The 18704-nt window shown below is 47.1% G+C and overlaps 1 protein-coding gene across 11 annotated transcripts in view; it reads left to right on the forward strand.

Moving 5' to 3' along the window:
• The window catches only part of CSMD2 (CUB and Sushi multiple domains 2), a 548097-nt gene that overhangs the window by 394173 nt on the left and 135220 nt on the right, over positions 1–18704 (forward strand). For all 11 annotated transcript variants that reach the window (XM_073317325.1, XM_073317326.1, XM_073317333.1 and 8 more), the window contains 4 exons: positions 4738–4940; positions 8367–8558; positions 10791–10929; positions 12996–13183. In XM_073317325.1, coding sequence (XP_073173426.1) covers positions 4738–4940; positions 8367–8558; positions 10791–10929; positions 12996–13183 — 722 coding nt within the window. The remainder of the gene's footprint in view (positions 1–4737; positions 4941–8366; positions 8559–10790; positions 10930–12995; positions 13184–18704) is intronic.

Below are 18704 nucleotides of genomic sequence, written 5' to 3' on the forward strand. Positions count from 1 at the left end.
CCTGTCATGATTTTATAGACCTCTATCGTATCTCCCCTTAGTCGTCTCTTTTCCACGCTGAAAAGTCCCAGTCTGATTAATCTCTCCTCATATGGAAGCCGTTCCATCCCCCTAATCATTTTTGTTGCCCTTTTCTAAACCTTTTCCAAGTCCAATGTATCTTTTTTGAGATGGGGTGACCACATCTGCACACAGTATTCAAGATGTGGGCAAACCATGGATTTATATAGAGGCAATATGATATTTTCTGTCTTCTTAGCTATTCCTTTCTTAATGATTCCCCACATTCTGTTCACTTTTTTGACTGCCGCTGCAAAAACAGCGTCCCATTGATTATCCTCATTCCACCAAGTTTCTGTGATGCCTATTATATCAATATCCTCATTTAATGCGAGGCACTCTAATTCACCCATCTTATAATTTAGACTTCTAACATTGGTATATAAGCACTTTAAAAACTTGTCACTTTTTAGCTGCCTACCATTACATGATGTAATTGAATGGGACATTTTTTCATTTGATGGTTTCTCATCAGATCCAACCTGTATTTTATCATCTTCCATCCTCTCCTCCTTATTAGGACAAAGGGAATCTCCATTTATAGATGCCTGTCGGCTTTCCATTTTAAATGAAGGAATGAAAGGGGCCGAATCCTGATGTATTGTCACTTTGTGCTGACAGCTCCCCTGGTTAACAATAATAATGACAGTATCTTACACTTAGATAGCTCTTCTTATCCTGGAAGGTCCAAAGTTCTTTGCAAACTGTGTGTGTGCAGCAGTCATTTCACATCTTTTTGAAACAGAAGGCAGATGGCCACTGAAAAGTGTGCTTCTATCTGACACAAGTGTTTGGGACAGGAAGTGAAGCGGGATCCCATATCTAATTGTAGCAACATGGGAAAGCGTTGGCTAAGTAGAATGGAATTTGATCAGGGAATCAGGGTCATGAGTTAACCCTTCTGCAAAGTTCCAGAGGAACTTCAAGAGGACAAGTGGACAGAACCTCTGTCTCCCATGGAAAGACGCACCACTTCTGCCACCACACTGGACCATTAATTCAGTCCTGACTCTGAAGTGGAGAGCCATCTACTGACTCACCGACCCCACTTCTTCCCAGGGTCTCTGCTCTGAGTGCTGGCCAGGCATGACCCTGCTTACCTTACAAGGACAGGCGAGATAACAGCCCACAGTGGCAGTGGTGTAGGCAGTAGCATACTGGGAAACCTTTGATACAAGGCAGGTGAAGCAATGAAATATATGGCGCAGAGTAATGTGATCTGCATTCAGAGTATTACAATAAATACAAAACTGAGAACATTGTGTAATTTCACTGGCTGTTGTTCCTCCTTTTTCCTCTCCATTCCTTTCTAACTGTATATTTTGGAGAGCTGGTCATAATTTCTTACTATACAGATATTCTCTTGGAACTTATTCTATCAGCTGATTGCATTTAGCTTTGTAATAACTAAAGTTTTGTAAACGATGGTGTCCAAAGCAAACTTCAGTACAGGGTACATCTAGGACAGAAATCCACCTCATCTGCTATGGCACCTTTTGCCTGAGCGTCCCAGAACTCAGTCTCAAAGGAGCATCGTAACATCTCTGTGAGGAGGTATTCTTGTCTCCATTTTGCAGATGGGGAAACTGAGTCATGGGAGTTATGGGCCTGAAATAAAGCCCACAAAAGTCAGTGGAAAGACTGCCATTTACTTCACTGTAGAACCTAAGGCACTTGCCTCAGGTCACGCAGCAGAGCCAGGAACACAACCCAGATTCCCCGATTCTATGAGCTGGTGCCCTTAACCATAAGACCATCGTTCCTCACCCTCCTGGTTGTCTGCTCGCCCTCCAAGGAAGTCAAGGTGAGGGGGGGCACTGCACACCTTCCAATCCTCTCTCCCTGGGGTGTTCCCTGGCATGCAAAGGGGCCTCTCCTAGTCCTCCTCACCTGGGAGTTGAAGCCTTCAAAGTTGGTTTAGATGGGAGGGAATTTGAATGAGGAGAAATTGGGGGTCACCTCTCAGAGCACTACATGGGGAGCAGAATTATAGGCTGAGAAGTTATAAGAGGAAGCCGGTAAAATGGAGGTTGTTGGCATTAATATAAGGTAAGCTAGGCATGCTGCCTAATAAATAAGCAGGAGAGCCCAGGAGCTGAATTCCTCTGTGTTTTAATCAATATTTCATTGTTTTTCCTGTACAAAATTATTACATTAAAACAAACATAACAAGCATATTAAATAAAAGCCTAAAATGCAGAACCCTCCCGAGTAGTCAATTAATAATATCAAATCACTGACTAACATATATAATGCATTACTATAGTAGTAACCATTATCTTGCATAGGGAACTAAAATATTAAAGCGGCAGCCAGGTGCCACTACCTCAGGAGAAATGAATAAAGCAAAACAAATAAAGGAAGTGAAGCCCTTGAAAATCAATTGATTGAAAATCTCTCAAAAGCTTTAAGTGCAGCTATTGTTCCTTCTCCAAGCCGGTGGATAGAGGGGGCGCTGGAGGAGACGGTACTCCCAGTCAGCTTTAAGAAATGGATTGCTGTAACTATTTTAGTGGGCAGAACAATTATTCTGAGAACATGGACATCTGCAATTCCTCCCTCACACACAGACCGGCTGAGTGAGCTCTTGACTACTGCATTACACTACTGGGGAAAAGGACTTTGCCTAAGAGAAACGCTTGGAAAAAAATATGAGGACATTTGGTCACGCAAGAAACGATTGCCTCCATTTGCAGCTTGGTGTGTATTAGTCCCTGATGCTCACAGGCTGTGTTCTGACTTATTTTTTTTGTATTTAATCACTTTAATAACTGATGCCCTGCATGATCTCTATAGATTCAGGGGTTTTTGGTTTTCGGTTTTCCTCTCCAGGTTTTATAAATAGTGACATTGAATTGTGTTGTTTATAGGCCATTTCCCTCTTGTGCATATATTTAGAGGGGGTTAGGTTTTGTTACGTGTTTGGCATTTGATATAAAAACAATAAAAATAGAGTTAAAGAAAAGGGGAGGAAAAATCAATTGCGCCCCAGGGACCTCGCCCATGTCCATTGCACATACCTGCCCTGACCACATGTGGGGCAATTCCTAAAGTTTTAGTGTTTCACTTGAGTGTGGCAAAGGATTCAAAGATGGAAGTAGCACAATGAAAGGAGAGAAGGAATGAAAGCAGGAAGAGAGGAAGATTAGGGAGAGGTTCATACGTTTGCTCCCCCATGGTTTCCCATTTCCACAATCACCTGTTACTTGGATCAGACCTGTGCTGAAGCCTAATGGGAGCTTCCCAGCTTGCCCATTTCCTTCTGTGCCCTGCTACCCAGTCCAGCCCTGAGCTGCACGTTACAAGAGTTCCCTGGCTTTCGTCTCTCCACTCTGCACTCCACTCACACCTGTGTTGCTCTGCTCAGACCCACCTTGCAGCATCACGCTTCCTGTCCCCTGACTCAATCCAGTGCTTTGCTACCCAACTCAGCCTTGCCCTGCACCTTTACAAGAATTCCCTTCATTTCCTATTTTCCGCAGTGCTCCCAGCTCAGCCCTGCCCTACAATGTTCCAGAAGATCCTTTCCCATCTCCCCTTGTTTTACCCTGCTCCCCATTTCAGATCTGCATTCCAGCATTCAGGATCCACCTCCCCCCTTTATCAAGAGATGCAGGCTTGTGACAAAAAGCTCTTCCACTGGGAAGCAAAAGGACAGCCAAGTTTGACTCAGACAACATAGGGATGATATGTGAATTAGATGCATGCAGGTCAATTATCTTAAAGGGTCCCAGCACATTTCCTCTGGGTTTAGAACAGCTTCCCCGTTTTACTCTGTTTGTCTTTATCTTTAATAAAAAGAGCTCAAGAAAACACTATTGGATGCACCTTGGCTGCCCCTTAACTGCTCCTCCACAATTTCCTTACACTTTTCCGTGTCAGCTTAACTTTAGTCTGTCTTAAGGTTTTACCCTCCCGCCTGTCACCGTAGTATCTGAGCACCTTGCACGTATAATCAATGGCAGTAGTGAAGTCCCTAGTGGAGACGTTCCCACTGACTTCAGTGGGTTTTGAATCAGGCCCTTCCTCTCTCTGGAGAAGAGTTTTAGGATCGGTTAGAGATTTTGGATGCCCAGCTAGACATACCATGAAGGGGCCTGATTTTCATAAAGCGCTGAGCACCTTCTCCCATGGAGTCACTTTTCATCTGTAGCTCTCAAAGTGTTTCACAAAGGAGGTTATCTCTGTTTTACAGATGGAGAAGCTCAGAAATAGAGAGGGGAAGAGACTTGCCCTAGGTCAACCATCAGGCCAGGGGCAGAGCCTGGAACAGAGCTCAGGTCACCCGAGTTCCCATCAGCTTCCCTGTCCATTCAGACGTGCTGTCTCTTATTGGCATCAAGCCCATTTTTAGCTGCATCCACAAAGGACACAGATTGTGCTGTAGTCAGGCCAGATCACCCTGGAATGACCATACCAGTACTTTTGCCCTCATGTAGGATGCCATTTTGTTCTCAAATGGTGTCCTCCACTCAGCGTGGGGTGTGCGAGGACACACAGAATGGAGGACTCCATTGGGTAGAGCAAAATGGCATCCTCTACTTAGCTTGCATGTGAGGTAACATTGACGGGGGTGTTCTAGTTGTTGCCCATTCTGGACTACACCGCTGGATGCCTACCCCCGTATTTAGTTTGCAAAGGGTTCTCATGAGCGTTTGTTCGTTTTCCTCCACGCAGTCTCCATTTCATGGTTTTCCACACGGAGGAATTCCACGATGTCCTGAGGATATGGGATGGGCCGGTGGAGAATGGGATTGTCTTAAAGGAGATAAGCGGCTCCAGCTTGCCCAGCGACGTCCACAGCACCTTTAACTCCATCGTCCTTCAGTTCAACACCGACTTCTTCACCAGCAAGCAGGGCTTCGCGATTCAGTTTTCAGGTAGGCACCACGAAGACTCTGTTTCCTCAGGGTTGTACGGGGCTGGTGATGAACAGACACGCACGCCGCTCAGCATTCATTGGGCTGGCCACTCCATTAAGCGTCGCTGCTGTGTGATTACCGTGACGTAATGTAACTAGGAAGAGCGCTGCATTCAACTGCGCCGTATCCAGATTCACTGTGGTGAGCTTGTAAATGGCACAGCTGATCATGGGAAATACGTTAGGAGGAATTGTGGGTATTTGTCCCCACATTCCCACAGTTCCTTGTGAGGTATCCCACGGTGCCGCAATGCACAGTGAAAATTTCCCGCAAGGTGATGCACCTGCAGGCTGCATGGAGGGCACTGGGATGCCTACCCACAGTGCACCATGCTTTTGCCAGTGCTACCTGAGGCTGCGTGGACACAACGCTGTGGCACAAGGAGCCAAATGTGAGTGCACTCCACTGGAAATCGTTCGGTTGATGGAACTTTACCAGTGCAACTTCAGTGTGTAGACAAGGCCTGAGAAGTTGTGTCCAGTCTGGTGGCCCTATTTGTAATGTTACGTGCAGTGAGGGGTGGAGACTAGTGCGAGACCTATGCATTGTATTTTGAAAACATAACTGGTGCAAGGTATGTCACACCAGTGCAAACCCATTTTGCACCAGTTTAGTGTATCTGCACTGAGGGGATTTGCAATTAAACCAGTGCAAATTTCCCTAGGCTAGACAAGCCCAAAGAGGATTTTGCTTTGCCCAGAAAATATTAATGGACTGATTTTGAGAGGCACTATGCCCCCAAACAATGGGAACCGCATGCTTACCGCATGTCTGAAAATCAAGCCATAAACATGGTGTCTCGTGCGCACCTTACGTGCTGCACCAAATCTGCAGATGGGAAGCCAGGCCAAGTTTTGAAAATGACTAATGATTTTCGCTTCCTCCATTTTTTTGGTGTCCAATCTGAGACACCTTAGAGGGTCCTGATTTTCTGAGTGTGGGTGCTCAGCAGTTTCTGAGAATCAGGCCCCTTTATGATGACCTAGGTTGCCCCCCCCCCCAAAATTGAAGCAACCCAAATCAGTAGTCAGCCTTGAAAATCTTGGCCTTAGTCTGTTTATAGCCCAGAGTTGTTGTTTTGTACAGCGTCACTGTATGTAACGTACATGGCCTGACCCTGTGTTCACTGAACAGGCCCTGAGCCTGCAAACCCTGATGCACGTTGATTTCAATAGGGCTACTCAGGGTAGTAACATTAAACCTGCACAGACCTGTCAAAGAGTGAGGGCCATAGTCTGCAGCTGCAGCAGCAAGGCAGGGATGTATCAGTTTTACTGCAGTAGCCAGGCAGCAGTGTTCCTGGATAGCTGAGCGGTGGCTTCCTCGGTAGCTAGGCAGCAGCTCTTGTCTCTGCTTCCAAGTTGTTTTGCTAGCTGAGGGTATGATTCTGCTCTTGGTGCCCGAGTGTGGGCTGGATAGGGGCGTGCATTGCGGGGGGAGCCCTGCAGGCGAATCCTACCTGAGTCAGAACTCCTCCTGGGAAGCACAGGTCAGAGAGGTGGCCCAGGGCCCTTGGAGACAATGCTGCATCTTCTGCTCTATGCCTGGCTTGCTGCATGGGCTGGAGTGGAGCAGGCCGATTTTCCTGGCTCACCCTAACTGCTGTGGGGTGCTGGAAGAGAGCAGGGACTATGCTCCCCAGCAGTATTTTGGCCAGCTTCTGCACCAGGGTAACAAAGTGAGTTACTCCCTCCAGCTCCTTATGCTGGAGCTTGCCATAACCTGGCTCTGTGCAATTAGCAGAAAATAAGCTCCAAGCAGCTGTCTGATGTAGCGCTGCAACCTTATTTACTACTTCGTCTAACAGCCTTTGTTCATAGGGCGTGATCATGTAGCCAGAGACCTGAGCTCAGACATACAGGCTGGGATCTGGTATAATTTAAATATATATTTATATAACCTCCCCTCCCCCGTCCCCAACTCCAACACTAAAATGCATGAGGCTAAATAGTTTTATTGCCATGGGGACATGACGGTGCAGATCCTCAGCTGGTGTAAATCAGCAAGGACGTCAATGGAGCTATGTTGATTTACAAGGACTGAGGACCTGGCCCATTGTATTTTTTTTCTGTTGCCTGGTAAGGACAGCTGCAAGCATGCTAGGTGAGCACGTCCAGTTCTAAAAGTTCAGGCTTGATGCTTCCCAGGGCTCGAGGCTAAATTCCGCTTCCGCACAGTGACAGTGAAAGCTGCGAGCATATCAGCTTATTTTATAGCATATGTTTGAGGCAAGGTTGTATAAAAATGCCGTGTAAGATTAGTGGATGCCTGGGTGTATTAAGTAAACATGTATGTGCAATGCATGATTATACATCAGACTTGCACTCTGTGTTGCACACTTGAACTTACCGTTCCCCGGAGCCTTTCCCAGCTGGAGGAACAGATGCTCACTGCAAAATAAGAGTGTGAGTGTGTGAGAGAGAAAGAACTTTAAGGGGAAACAGAGAAAAGAAAGAGGGAGAAAACTCATTGCTTGGCATAGTGTATTTAAAGAGGATAGTGCAGTCATCACTCATCATCTGCATTATGCATCTTGGTTCTTCTCCCCTCCCATCACCCAGTTACTGCAGTTGAGTCAACAACACAAGATGAAGGATGATCTTGGGGTTCAGACACTGGTCTGGGACTTGGGAGGTGGAGGTTTATTTTGTGGCTTTGCCACTGATTTCTTCTGTGACCTTCAGGAAGTCATTTAGTCGCTCTGTGCCTCCGTTTCCCCATCTGTAAAACCAGGGCAGCACTACTTTCTTCCCACTTACAGATAGTGTTGGGATAAAGGTATTAGTGTGCATGGAGAACAAGGAAAATGTGGCAGTGGGTACCATATTGAATCCTAGCAGAACAGATGTTCACCTCCCGCTCTGTTTTATGGAATCTGCACTTACGCTGAATGCAGCAAGAAAATTAACATTTGCAGCTAGCAGAGTTCCCTGCCGCAGGCGTATCATTAGGTCAAATAACAAGGCTGCCTTATTATAAAAGTCTGGATAATTTTCTGTCCAATATTTGCAGTGATGTAGGTTAAGAGTTCACAGATGTCAGCGCTTGAGAGATGAACAGATTGCCACAAGGATAAAGCAAGGAGGGTTTAAAGTCACAGTATAAACTGTGTACACTAGATCTAGCCAAAAATGATGGGAGAGGGACATGGTAGAAATAAATCCCAATTTTTCCCAAAAAAATTCAAAATTCCAAAATTGTGAAATTTGAAAAATGTTAATTAGCTGTATAATTTCCTGAAACACTGGGAAATAATTTCCTAAATAGTAGAGCTGCTTGGAAAAATATTTTTTGCAGAAATTTTTTAAAAAGTTTGTTTTATCAAAATTCTACACAAAAATTGTTCCTATATTTATAGATTTGTTTGTTTTTTGATACTCCCAGTTTCCACTGCCACCTCCTGCAACGACCCAGGGATTCCCCAGAATGGGAGCCGGAGCGCAGACAGCAAAGAAGCAGGTGACTCCATCGTCTTCCAGTGCGATCCAGGGTACACCCTGCAAGGGGAGACCAAAATCAGCTGCGTGCAGATTGAAAACAGGTTTTTCTGGCAACCCGACCCTCCCTCCTGCATAGGTATGATCCATGCAACATTTCTCTGATTGTACAGTGAGGGGTCTAGATTCCCCTTGCTAGGGTGTGTTGGAACATTTTGCATATTGAAAGGGGTAGAAATCCCAACTGGTTTGGTGAATAAGTACAACAGGGTGCATAGGTTTCACACAGCCAGTGGCAAGGAAGGGGTTAGAATCCATATCAGAACATGAGGACATCATCAGGGCTCTGTCCTGCCATGTGGGTGAGGAGGTAAAAGTGGAGAAACCTATCACCTAGCTACACTGTGCAATCGGTTTTGCCAAAGGGGTCTGGCATGCAGTCTGGCATACAGAGCCCAGCATGCTCATGATCCCTGAGCACAGAGAGGAAGGAGAGTGAGATCTTAGCTAGGAGGCAGGGGATTGTCTGGGCAAGCCAATTATTTTTGGTTGGGGAAGGACCTTGGCTGGGTGACTTTTGTGCAAGGAGGTAACTTATTCTGAATCACAAGAGAAAACTATCTGACATTGTCCATGGGTTCATAAAGTCATAAAAGAAGCTCATGTTTTTTTTCAATACGGCCAGGACATATAACAATTGTCATGCTATGCACATAAAAGCAATAAATGTTAAATTAGCTGGCTAATTAAATGTTAGCCAGATATTAGTCATCCTGTAACCTTTATTCATGTTTATGCAATGTTACCCCAAGCAACTTAAATTAATTAACTCCATTTCTTAAAACAGATTTAAAGCCAGCTGGGAAACTTTTATAACATGCCCAGAATTTGTTTGCTGCAGGACATCTTGATTTTTGAAAGACTCTGTTAATAATCTCACATGGCATCATTTCTCTCTGATGCTGACAGACCTTCTAGTTGTCGTGGAGCTGTAACTAAAATCACAGTGTTGTGTATCTAGGTATCTAGCTAGTCCCCATTGAGTTCTCATTCACATTGAAAGCTGAGATCTTAGCTCTTCTTTCCAGGAAGTGGAACTGAGGTTAGATGATCTGGGCTAAGGGAATTCTCACAGGGAATTCTCTTCAGTGAAAGTCAAGAAAGAGCCATATTAGTGGGTTGCTTTTGGAAAGAGCCCTGTTGATCCTTTTTTAGAAGATCTCCCAATAAGCTGTGGGGGGGAAAGAGCAGCAGCAAGGCTCTCTTTCAGTGACAAAGGGCTTTTGGAATTTTGGGTAGTAAGATGCTGTAAACGATTCTACAATAGCCTTACACTATGTTGCCTAATTCGAGCTGGTTGAAAAGTGTTCGGAGTTTTTTTTCCCCCAATGGAACATTTCCAGGTTTTGGTGAAAAATCAAATACTTTGATTCTGAAATACCTTTGCGGTGCTTCCGGGGAACCATGGGTCAGGTGTCTCATGCTTCCATTCTTCTCTCTAAACTGGGCTCCCTGGTTGGACGACATCTCTCATGACGCATCATGGTCTCCCCTTTTGGGCAGAGGAGGCAGAGCGTCTTGGGAGATGAAGTTCAGCTCGTAGAGGAGAACGGGAGTAGGTAGCAACTAAACTACAGCTCCCTGGAGATGCTGCAGCAGCATCTCGTATCTATATAAATGTGTGTTTTGGGGTGTTCAGCTTTTTGACAAAAGTATCAAAAATCTCCCCTGGAAAGACAACACTTTCTGAGAAAAATGTTGTTTTCGTGAAAACCCAATTTTCTGTCATAAAACACGCTGAATTGGAAATTTTTTCAACCTAATGCGTAGCCTCCCTGGCAATGCAAACTAATTGTTAGTCCCTGACATCACGTGTTTTCACTTCTTGAGCAGGAGCCTTGATTTTGACTGGGAGCTGCCTAGATACGTGGAACAGGAAGGCTCAAGGCATCTTTTCTCTCTGATGATCCATTTGTATCTCTTATGAAAATTGTAATCGGCTTGGACTGTCTCTTGCTATGTGTATGTCCAGTGCCCAGTATAACAGGGCCCCAGTCTCGGTTAGGGCCCCTCAGGGCTACTGTATCACAAATAGTATCTTATCTGTCTGGCAGTCTAGCTGTCTGTCTTTCCATCTTTCTCTCTCCATATGGCTGTCTGTTGCCATCTACCCATCCATATTTCCATCCATCTCTTTGTCTCTCTACCCAAATCTCCATCCATCCATTTCTAAATCTACCCTCCCCATGACTTCCAGGTGCACCTAGTCCACAGCTCAACCCAGAAGTCTAATTCCCACCACTGTCTGTTGTTTTCCCCATGTGGCAGACCATGTATCACTATTCCCCCACCCCTCACTTTCTTGTTTCAGCTCCCTGTGGAGGGATCCTGACGGGGCCGGCCGGGGTCATCTTGTCACCGCAGTACCCGGAGCCCTATCCCCCGGGGAAGGAGTGCGACTGGAAGTTAACGGTCTCTCCCGATTATGTCATTGCCCTAGTATTTAATATGTATGTACCCGTGAGCAGCTCAGCTGTTCCCTTTCACTTCTGCTGGGACCTGTGGGGAGAGGGGAGGAGCTCAGAGGTGGGGCAAGGCCTGAGGTAATGGGCTTGTCATTTGCATCAACTGCTCTCTAAAGAGGCTGTCCTAGGGCTCCATGGATCAGTTTCCTAGAGAGCCCCTAACCAGACATGCCAAACCTGCGAAAAAAACACAGAAATTGGGCTTGTTTTTGGCTTAATTGGCTTGTCAGTTGCTTGTTGGCTAGTTTTTGGCTTGTTGCTTGTTTGGCTTGTAGTGTGTTGCTTGTTGTAGCTTGTTGCTTCTGTTTTTTTATGGGCTCCCGGCAAGCAGGGGCAAGGGGCAAGCAGGGACACGGGGGGGGGGGCGGGGGAGAGAGTCAGGGGTGCACAACAGGCCCATCACAGTCCCAGACTGCACACCGGGGGGATCTAGTCACATAGAGTTTTGGGGTTCTTAGGGATTGGCTTGTTTTGGCCTTGTTTTGAAATGAGATTAGCTTGATTTTGGCTTATTGTGAAAGTCGGGGTGCTTATTTACTGCGTGAAAGTTGGCAACTGTGCCCCTAACCCGTGTCCAGAAAAAGGGCTCTCCAAAGCAAAGAAAACCACTTATATCTGCCAGCCCCTTCTCCCTCCAGTCTCACCGAGGATGGTGTCTGGTTTCTGTAGTGCTGGCTGATTTACTCTCATATTTAGCCTCAATCCGCCCCTGTTGGGAAGAGGCTAGGTATATTCCGACCGCAGTCCTGCTTTATTTGTGCATGTATTTAAAGAGCGTAAACCCCGGAGCTATTGCAGAGCGAGTGTCTGCCATGCCCCCTGTGAGCCCCCTGGCCCTTCCAGCTCTTGTTAATTCATTAGTGGGTGTTTTCAAAGGACTGGATCCAAAGTGTGGCTGGATCAACAGGTTAATCCTTTGGGCCACGCTGCCTGTGGCCCATATGTAAAATCTGCACAGAAGCTTATGGACTCCTCTACCCTCCAGTGCATGGAGAACTCAGTGAGAGCTCCCTCTTCCTGCTCACGCCCACGCCTGTGTCAGCAGAGGAGGTCGAGCAGCCTGCCCCAAAGGCCAGGAAACGGGAGCTTGGTCAGAGTCACAGGAGACACTCAGGCTCCACTGGAAATGCCCTGACCCTGTCTCCCAAGAGCCCAAATCAGGGGACAATCAGCCAGGGTATCTCAACCGATCTCCACTGTGTAGATGCCACCTAAGGAGAGGGGCCTGTTGGGCCATACTGCCCTGTATCGCCTGAGGAGATTGACCATGGTAATTCCTGGACAGCATCTAGTGAAAGACAGAATCAGACTCAGGCTACACCTGGCACAAAGCTTAGGCTGGATCTGGAGCAAGACTGGAGTTAAAGCATTGCGGTGCTCAGCCCTCTGCTCTGCCTACAGTAACCCTGAGGTGAAAGGGGCTTGAAAGGGGCATCTTCCCAGGCCTGGGTGGCAGACTCAGGAGCAAGGCCTTGTCCTTCCAAGCAACAGCTGCTTGTGTTGCTGGAATCTTTGTCTAATGCTTATGCCCTCTCCACCTTTAAACCTTCCCCAGTACATCAAGGGAAAGAGCCATCCTCTTGTGCTCCTCACCTTTAATTTGCACTTTTCGGTAACCGCGGTAATGGGCACCTCGAGAGACTCTCTGCATGGAAGAGCAGAGAATGGCGGCATTAGTAGATGTTGGTTTGTGCAAGATTTTTTTTTCCCCACCCGCCACCAGAGCAGCCTTTTGGTTAAGGCTGGACAGAGGCTCTGGAGAGCTAGATTCAATTCCTACCACTGCTATGGGCTCTCTGGGAGACTTCAGGCATGTCGGTTAGTCTCTCGGGACCTCAGTTCCTAATCTGTAAAATGGGGATAACAATCCTCCATTTCCTCCACCTGTCTGTCTTGCCCACTTAAATTGGAATTTTTGGTGGCGAGGCTGTTTCCTTACTGTGTATCTGTACAGCACCTAGCACATTGGGGCCCGATGTTCTGTTAGGCCTCCCAGCGCTCCCACAATACACGTAATAGTTCAAGCTGTGCTTGTTTTATTTCTTTCCCAGCTTTAATTTGGAGCCTGGGTACGATTTCCTCCACATCTATGACGGCCCCAGCTCACTCAGCCCCCTGATCGGGAGCTTCTACGGCTCCCAGCTGCCCGACCGGATAGAGAGCAGCAGCAACAATCTCTTCCTGGCTTTCCGAAGCGACGCTTCCGTGAGCAATGCAGGCTTCGTGATCGATTATACAGGTAACCCCCCGGCCATAGCATGTACCGTACTGTGCCGTTCTTCAGCCCAGCCCGACCCAGTGGAGTATGGGGGGGAATGGGTTTCGATGAGCATTGTCTTATATAATACTCTAGGAACAGCTGGCTCTGCCACTGATGCTCCTGTCCTCTGATAAGTCATTTAACTTCTCTGTGCTTCAGTTTCCCCAGCACTCTGAGATTTAAATGTAAAGCTCTATGTTAGATTCCCAGAGTGAAATCCTAGCCCCATTGAAATCAGTGGCAAAACTCCTACTGACTTCTATGGGGCCAGGATTTCACTGTCAGTGCTTCCAGTTTCTCATCACCATTACACAGACCCTCGTGTTTGACATAGGAGCATGGGGGCATTTCAGGTCCCTGATTGGAGAAGAACGGGGCAAACAGTTGTGTGGACTGGTCTGAACCCAGTCCGTTTCAACAGAGCCTGTATTTTGCAAACAGAAACAACCCCCTTTGCGTGGACTAAGCTTCGGGTTCTCTTCTGAGGTCATTTTTTATTAGTATTATTTGTGTGGCAGTAGACCCAAGAAGGCCCAGCCTCATTGCGCTTGATGCTGAACACACACCAAACTGAAAAATAGCCCTTGCCCCCAAGATCTTATTTCCCCAGCCCTGCCCTTCGAAACATTCACAAAAAAGCTGCCAGTGAGCTGGGCTTGATGCTGCTCCCTTTGCCCCTTATCTTTGCTCATTTACTCAGCTTAAATTAACGCAGTGTTGTTGTTTTTCCTCCAAACATTGTATTTTACCCAGCGCTGAACAATTTGGACATTTGCTTGCCAGGCTTTCCTTTGCTGAAATGTTGCCAGTTGAATTATTTGTCCATGCTGAATTGCATGGGCCTTACACAGACCTTGCCTGGTGCACAGGCTGTGTGGCTGCAGTTCAAGGAGAAGACGCGGTTATGTCAGTGGGACATGGATAAGGCAATGAGGGAAATGTCCTTACATTGCAGGCGGCTGGGTATGCCTCAAGGATTCTCTTTGTTGTTTGACATCTGTTCTCTGTGATGTGATATTCCCCACAGCTGGGGCTGGCTGTGTTAGCGTCTGGTTTGTGCTCTTTTCTGCCAAGTGCAGGAGAGCCAGGCTTGCTTTCCATGCACCAGCAGGGACTTGGAAGGTTGAGATGGCAGCATAGTCAGCCTCTAGGAAGTGGAGGGAATGCTTTGTGAGACTCGGCACCCGCACTTCATGAAGATCAAAGCTCAAAAAAGATCTCCTCTCCCTAAACTGGAAATGTAGGTCCTGATGCTAAGTGACTCCCTCCCTGTGCTCACAGCAGGAATGCAGGAGATGGGTTTCGGATGGTTTTGAGCCACCTTTGCACTCTTCGTACTCTGCCATGCAGGCACCTGTCCACCGTCCAGTATAAGCTAGGGCACCCTCAGGGGTGCTTTAACTTATCCTTTGCTCCCTGTGTGGCCTGGGAAGCACAGAACTAATGCAGGTTTTGGCCACACCTCCAATCCACCCCCCCTGCACTGGGGGCTGGGAGAAGAGACCGTGTAGGGTTTGTCTATACTGCAGTTGAAGACCCACGGCACAGCCACGGCTGGCCCAGGTTAGTTGACTCGGGCTCGCGGGGCATGGGCTATAGGGCTATAAAATTGCAGTGTTGATGTTCAGGCTGGGGCTGGGGCTGGAGCCGGAGCCTGAGCCCCACGAACTGAGTCGACTAACCCAGGCTCTGAGACTCCGTGCTGGAGGTTTTTTTACTGCCAAGTAGACGTACCCGTAGAGTCCTTATACTGCTCTGGAGGCCCATTGTACAGGGGGGATTCTCAAGGCTAAGGTACGGGTGTCTAGCCTCACCTTACAGCCCCTGCATGCTGCCAGAGCAGCACGTGGGTCTTTTGGGAGAGCAGAAGGAAATAGTCTGGCTTGCTTTTCACCATTCATTTTTCCCAGTGAAACTAGTAGCGCCCAGATACCCAAGCCGGGTTAGCGTTCTAGAAATGGGGCTAGCAGAACTAGACTGGTGAGTTTCACATTCTGTTCCTAGTCAGTTTCACACTCTGGTTCTCACCCCCTCAGCTCAGAATTTGAAAAAGGGCTCAGCACCCACAATTGGGAGCAGATTTTCAAGAGTTCCGCAAGTGTTGGGTGCTGAGTTTTCTGGGACAATCCGCTGAGACGTCCCTCCAGGGGAGTTTCTGGGAGCTGAGCTCAGGACAATCTGACCCTTATTTAGGCCCGTTTGAAAAGCTGGACCAGAAGATTTGAATCCTGCCCGGTATCCAAGCACTTCTGTTAGTTCTTAAGTGGCTTCACCTGGCATTTGCAGGATGGAGCCTTAAGACAGTGGGGTGGCATTTGCATTCCCAGAGCTGCAGGGGAATGTCTGTAACAGGAAGAGATTTTCTTCCGAGAGTTTTAGTTAAGTAGATGTTAACACCAACAATGTGCAGCCAGAGGGCCAGCTCCGCTGCTGGGGTAAATCAGTGTAGCACCGTTGAGGTTAATGGAGATGTGCCAATTTCTTGCCGCTGAGCATCTAGCCCAGCCCTTCCGTCTCAGTTAATGAGGATCCACCTCCTTGGCCTCTGATGCCGTACATCTACCAGTTCTCTGATCTTCCTGTAACCCACACACCTTCTGGGTGCGGGACACTCTCCCGTCCAGCGGAACCGAGACCACTTAGAGGGATTCAAATGTTTGCTCTACAGCCTTAGCGAACAGCCAGTTAGCTTTTAGCTCATGCGCTAAGCTCCAGAGGCCCCGGGTTCGATCCTGCCCGCTACCGACCAGGGTTGTTGACGTTACATTCCCTCATGTTTTCTAGGGCAGACCAGACCCCAAATTGTAATGTAAAAAACCAGCAGATTCCTTGGCAGGAGGGGTGGCTGTTTGGGGTAGCTTTTAGCTATCATAAGGAAGCAAGAAACCAGCATTGTAACCCAATTCCCCCCCCCGCCCCGACCCTCCCGGGCAGCTCACCTTTTAAAGAACGAAAGGACTTAGGCCCCAAAGTGTATTTATAAAGGGAACCGGTTGCCAAGCCAGGTGTCCTTTCTTATTAAAGCAGTGGCTTTACGGCCTTTAAAGTATTTTATTTGTTTCTCCAGGAAATCAAGGGTAAAACACACCTTCTGGAGGATTCAGCTCTAAAGGCGAGGGGTGTAAGAACTGATTAAAGTCTTAAGCTGGTCTTTTTAGCTATTCTTTGCTTTCAAGCCAGGCTGGGAAGTGGCAAAGCCAGCACAGTTATTCAGGGAGACTTGAAATTAAAGCACACCCCAACAGGCTGTTGTTCTTAGCATTGTTGGAGTGTGCAGGGTGAGGGCAGGGCTGAGGGTGGAATGAGAGAAATCATTTGGCAGGGTTTAGTAAGGGATCAAGCTTGAGAAACTGGGTGTGATTAGAGGCAGCGTGGATTTATTTGGGGGAAGCTAGCTGCTGCTGAATAAAAAGAAATGTCTAAATGCTGTGTGGTGTTGGGACTGTCTGAGGGTATATCTACACTGCAAAATCTACACAAACAAACAAACAAAAAACAACCCAGCAGCCAATCTCATGCATGGGCATTAAAAAACCTGGCTGGCCTCGGTCAGCTGGCTCAGGCTTACGGGGCTCAGGCTCCAGGGCTGAAAAATTGCTAGGTAAACATTCAGGCTCAGGATGGAGCCTGAGCTCAGACACCTTGCAAGGGTGGAAGGCCCCAGAGCTTGGAGTCCAGTCTGAGCCCAGATGTCCATGCAGCGATTTTAAGCCCTGCAGCCTAAGCCCGTGAGCCCGAGTCAGCTGACCCCGGCCACCAACAGGGTTTTTATCCTTGTGTAGACATACTCTGAGACTCGTTGCTGTGTAGTTGGTTTTTTTTGCAGGGGGAGGGGGGCGTTTCAGTGTAGACATACCCATAGCAGCATGAGACATTAGACTAACACATGTCCAGAGCTAAAGAAAGTTTTCCAAGTTTCCTTTTTAGGCCGCCTTCACAAGGACTTGGATTTTCTCTCTCTCTCACACACACCCTCTTTTACATACATACAAATGTGATTCGCTGTAGGATGTGATGAGAATTTGACTCTCAGAAGATTAGCTAGTATCTTAATTGGATTCAATTTGGGGAGGTAAAATAAAAAGGCATCCAGGAAAGTACATTGAACAAACCATCTTCCTGTTCTCTCGTCACTTAAGTTCTTTGGAGCCAGACCATCTATCCATCATGAGGTTTTGTACTGGTGCCCACCAGTGAAGCGTCTGTTCTGCTTTAGCCTTCAGGTATTCTGGGTTTTCTCTGTCAGACCTCTTCTAGTCATGCCCACAGCCAAACAGTCTGATTGAAACCGAGCAAAGAGCCACATGGGCCAATAGGTGTTGTGTTGTGGGCTTAATGCATTCTTCTCGTGGTGGGGCCATTTGAGTGGTATGGTGATCGGGATCTCATGTGGATCTGAGGAAAAATGCAGTAACATTCCAGGAAGGCTTTTCTAGTGGTTATTTCAGGCTCATCAGAAACAAGAAACTCTGTGAATCTAGTGTTGTCCATCTGAGACTTCCAGCTCAGATTTATAATTCCAAGAGGTTGGCAAAGTTTGGTTAAACTTCATAGAAGTAACTGAACTGCCATCAAAATTCTTTTTCTTCTTCTTTGACTTTGCCGCGTCCCATTAGTCGGGGTCAGTGGTTCTTGTTCTTCATCTCCAAGTATTCCTATCAACTTCCTCTTTTAAGCTGATGCTGACTTTCTTCATGTCCTCCTCTGGTGTCTAGAACCACCTCTTTCTAGGTTTTCCTCATGGTCTTTGTCCCATGACTCCCCAGTCTTGGCTCTGGCCATCACCCATCTCATCAGCTCACATGACCAAGCCAGCTCAGTTGATACTCCCTCAACTTTTCCATGATGGGGGCTATTTGCATCCTGACTCATGCCATGGCACTGCACAGCCTATCAGTTCTTGTCTTACCCAGCATCCACCTGAGCGTTCTCATTTCAGTGTTGTGTCATAGCTGTTCTTCTTTCTTCCTTGTTGGCCAGCATTCTGACCCATACATCGTGGCCACCCTAATCATGGTCTTATATACTTTGCTCTTTAGTTTACTTGGCATCTCGTTATCTCAGAGAGTTCCCATCAACCCTTACATTTTCACCAAATGCTCTTCATGCGACTCCTAACATCTGCATCCGCAGTCCCATCATAGCTCAACACTGAGACCAAAGTATCTGAAATGTTGCACAGACGTTAGCTCTGTACCATCTTGTTTTTCTGGTTTCACCATGCCCCGTTCAACAAAGCACCATCTGTATCCTGTCTTTTGTCAGCTGATTTGTAAACCATTTTCTTCTCATGCAGCCCTCCATTGTTCTAAGTCCCTTTCCAGTTTGTATTTATCTTTGCGGTTCAACGTAATGTCTCAGTGAAAAGCATGCTCCATGGAGCCTCTCCACTAATCCCCTGTGTCAAGGTGTCCATTAAATCACAAATAGGAATAGGCTTCAGGCTGAGCCTGGGTGTACTGTAGACCTACCCTCACAGTGAATGGATCACGGTAGCTGC

This window comes from Lepidochelys kempii, chromosome 19, assembly GCF_965140265.1.
Source record: "Lepidochelys kempii isolate rLepKem1 chromosome 19, rLepKem1.hap2, whole genome shotgun sequence".
Lineage (NCBI taxonomy): Eukaryota > Metazoa > Chordata > Testudines > Cheloniidae > Lepidochelys > Lepidochelys kempii.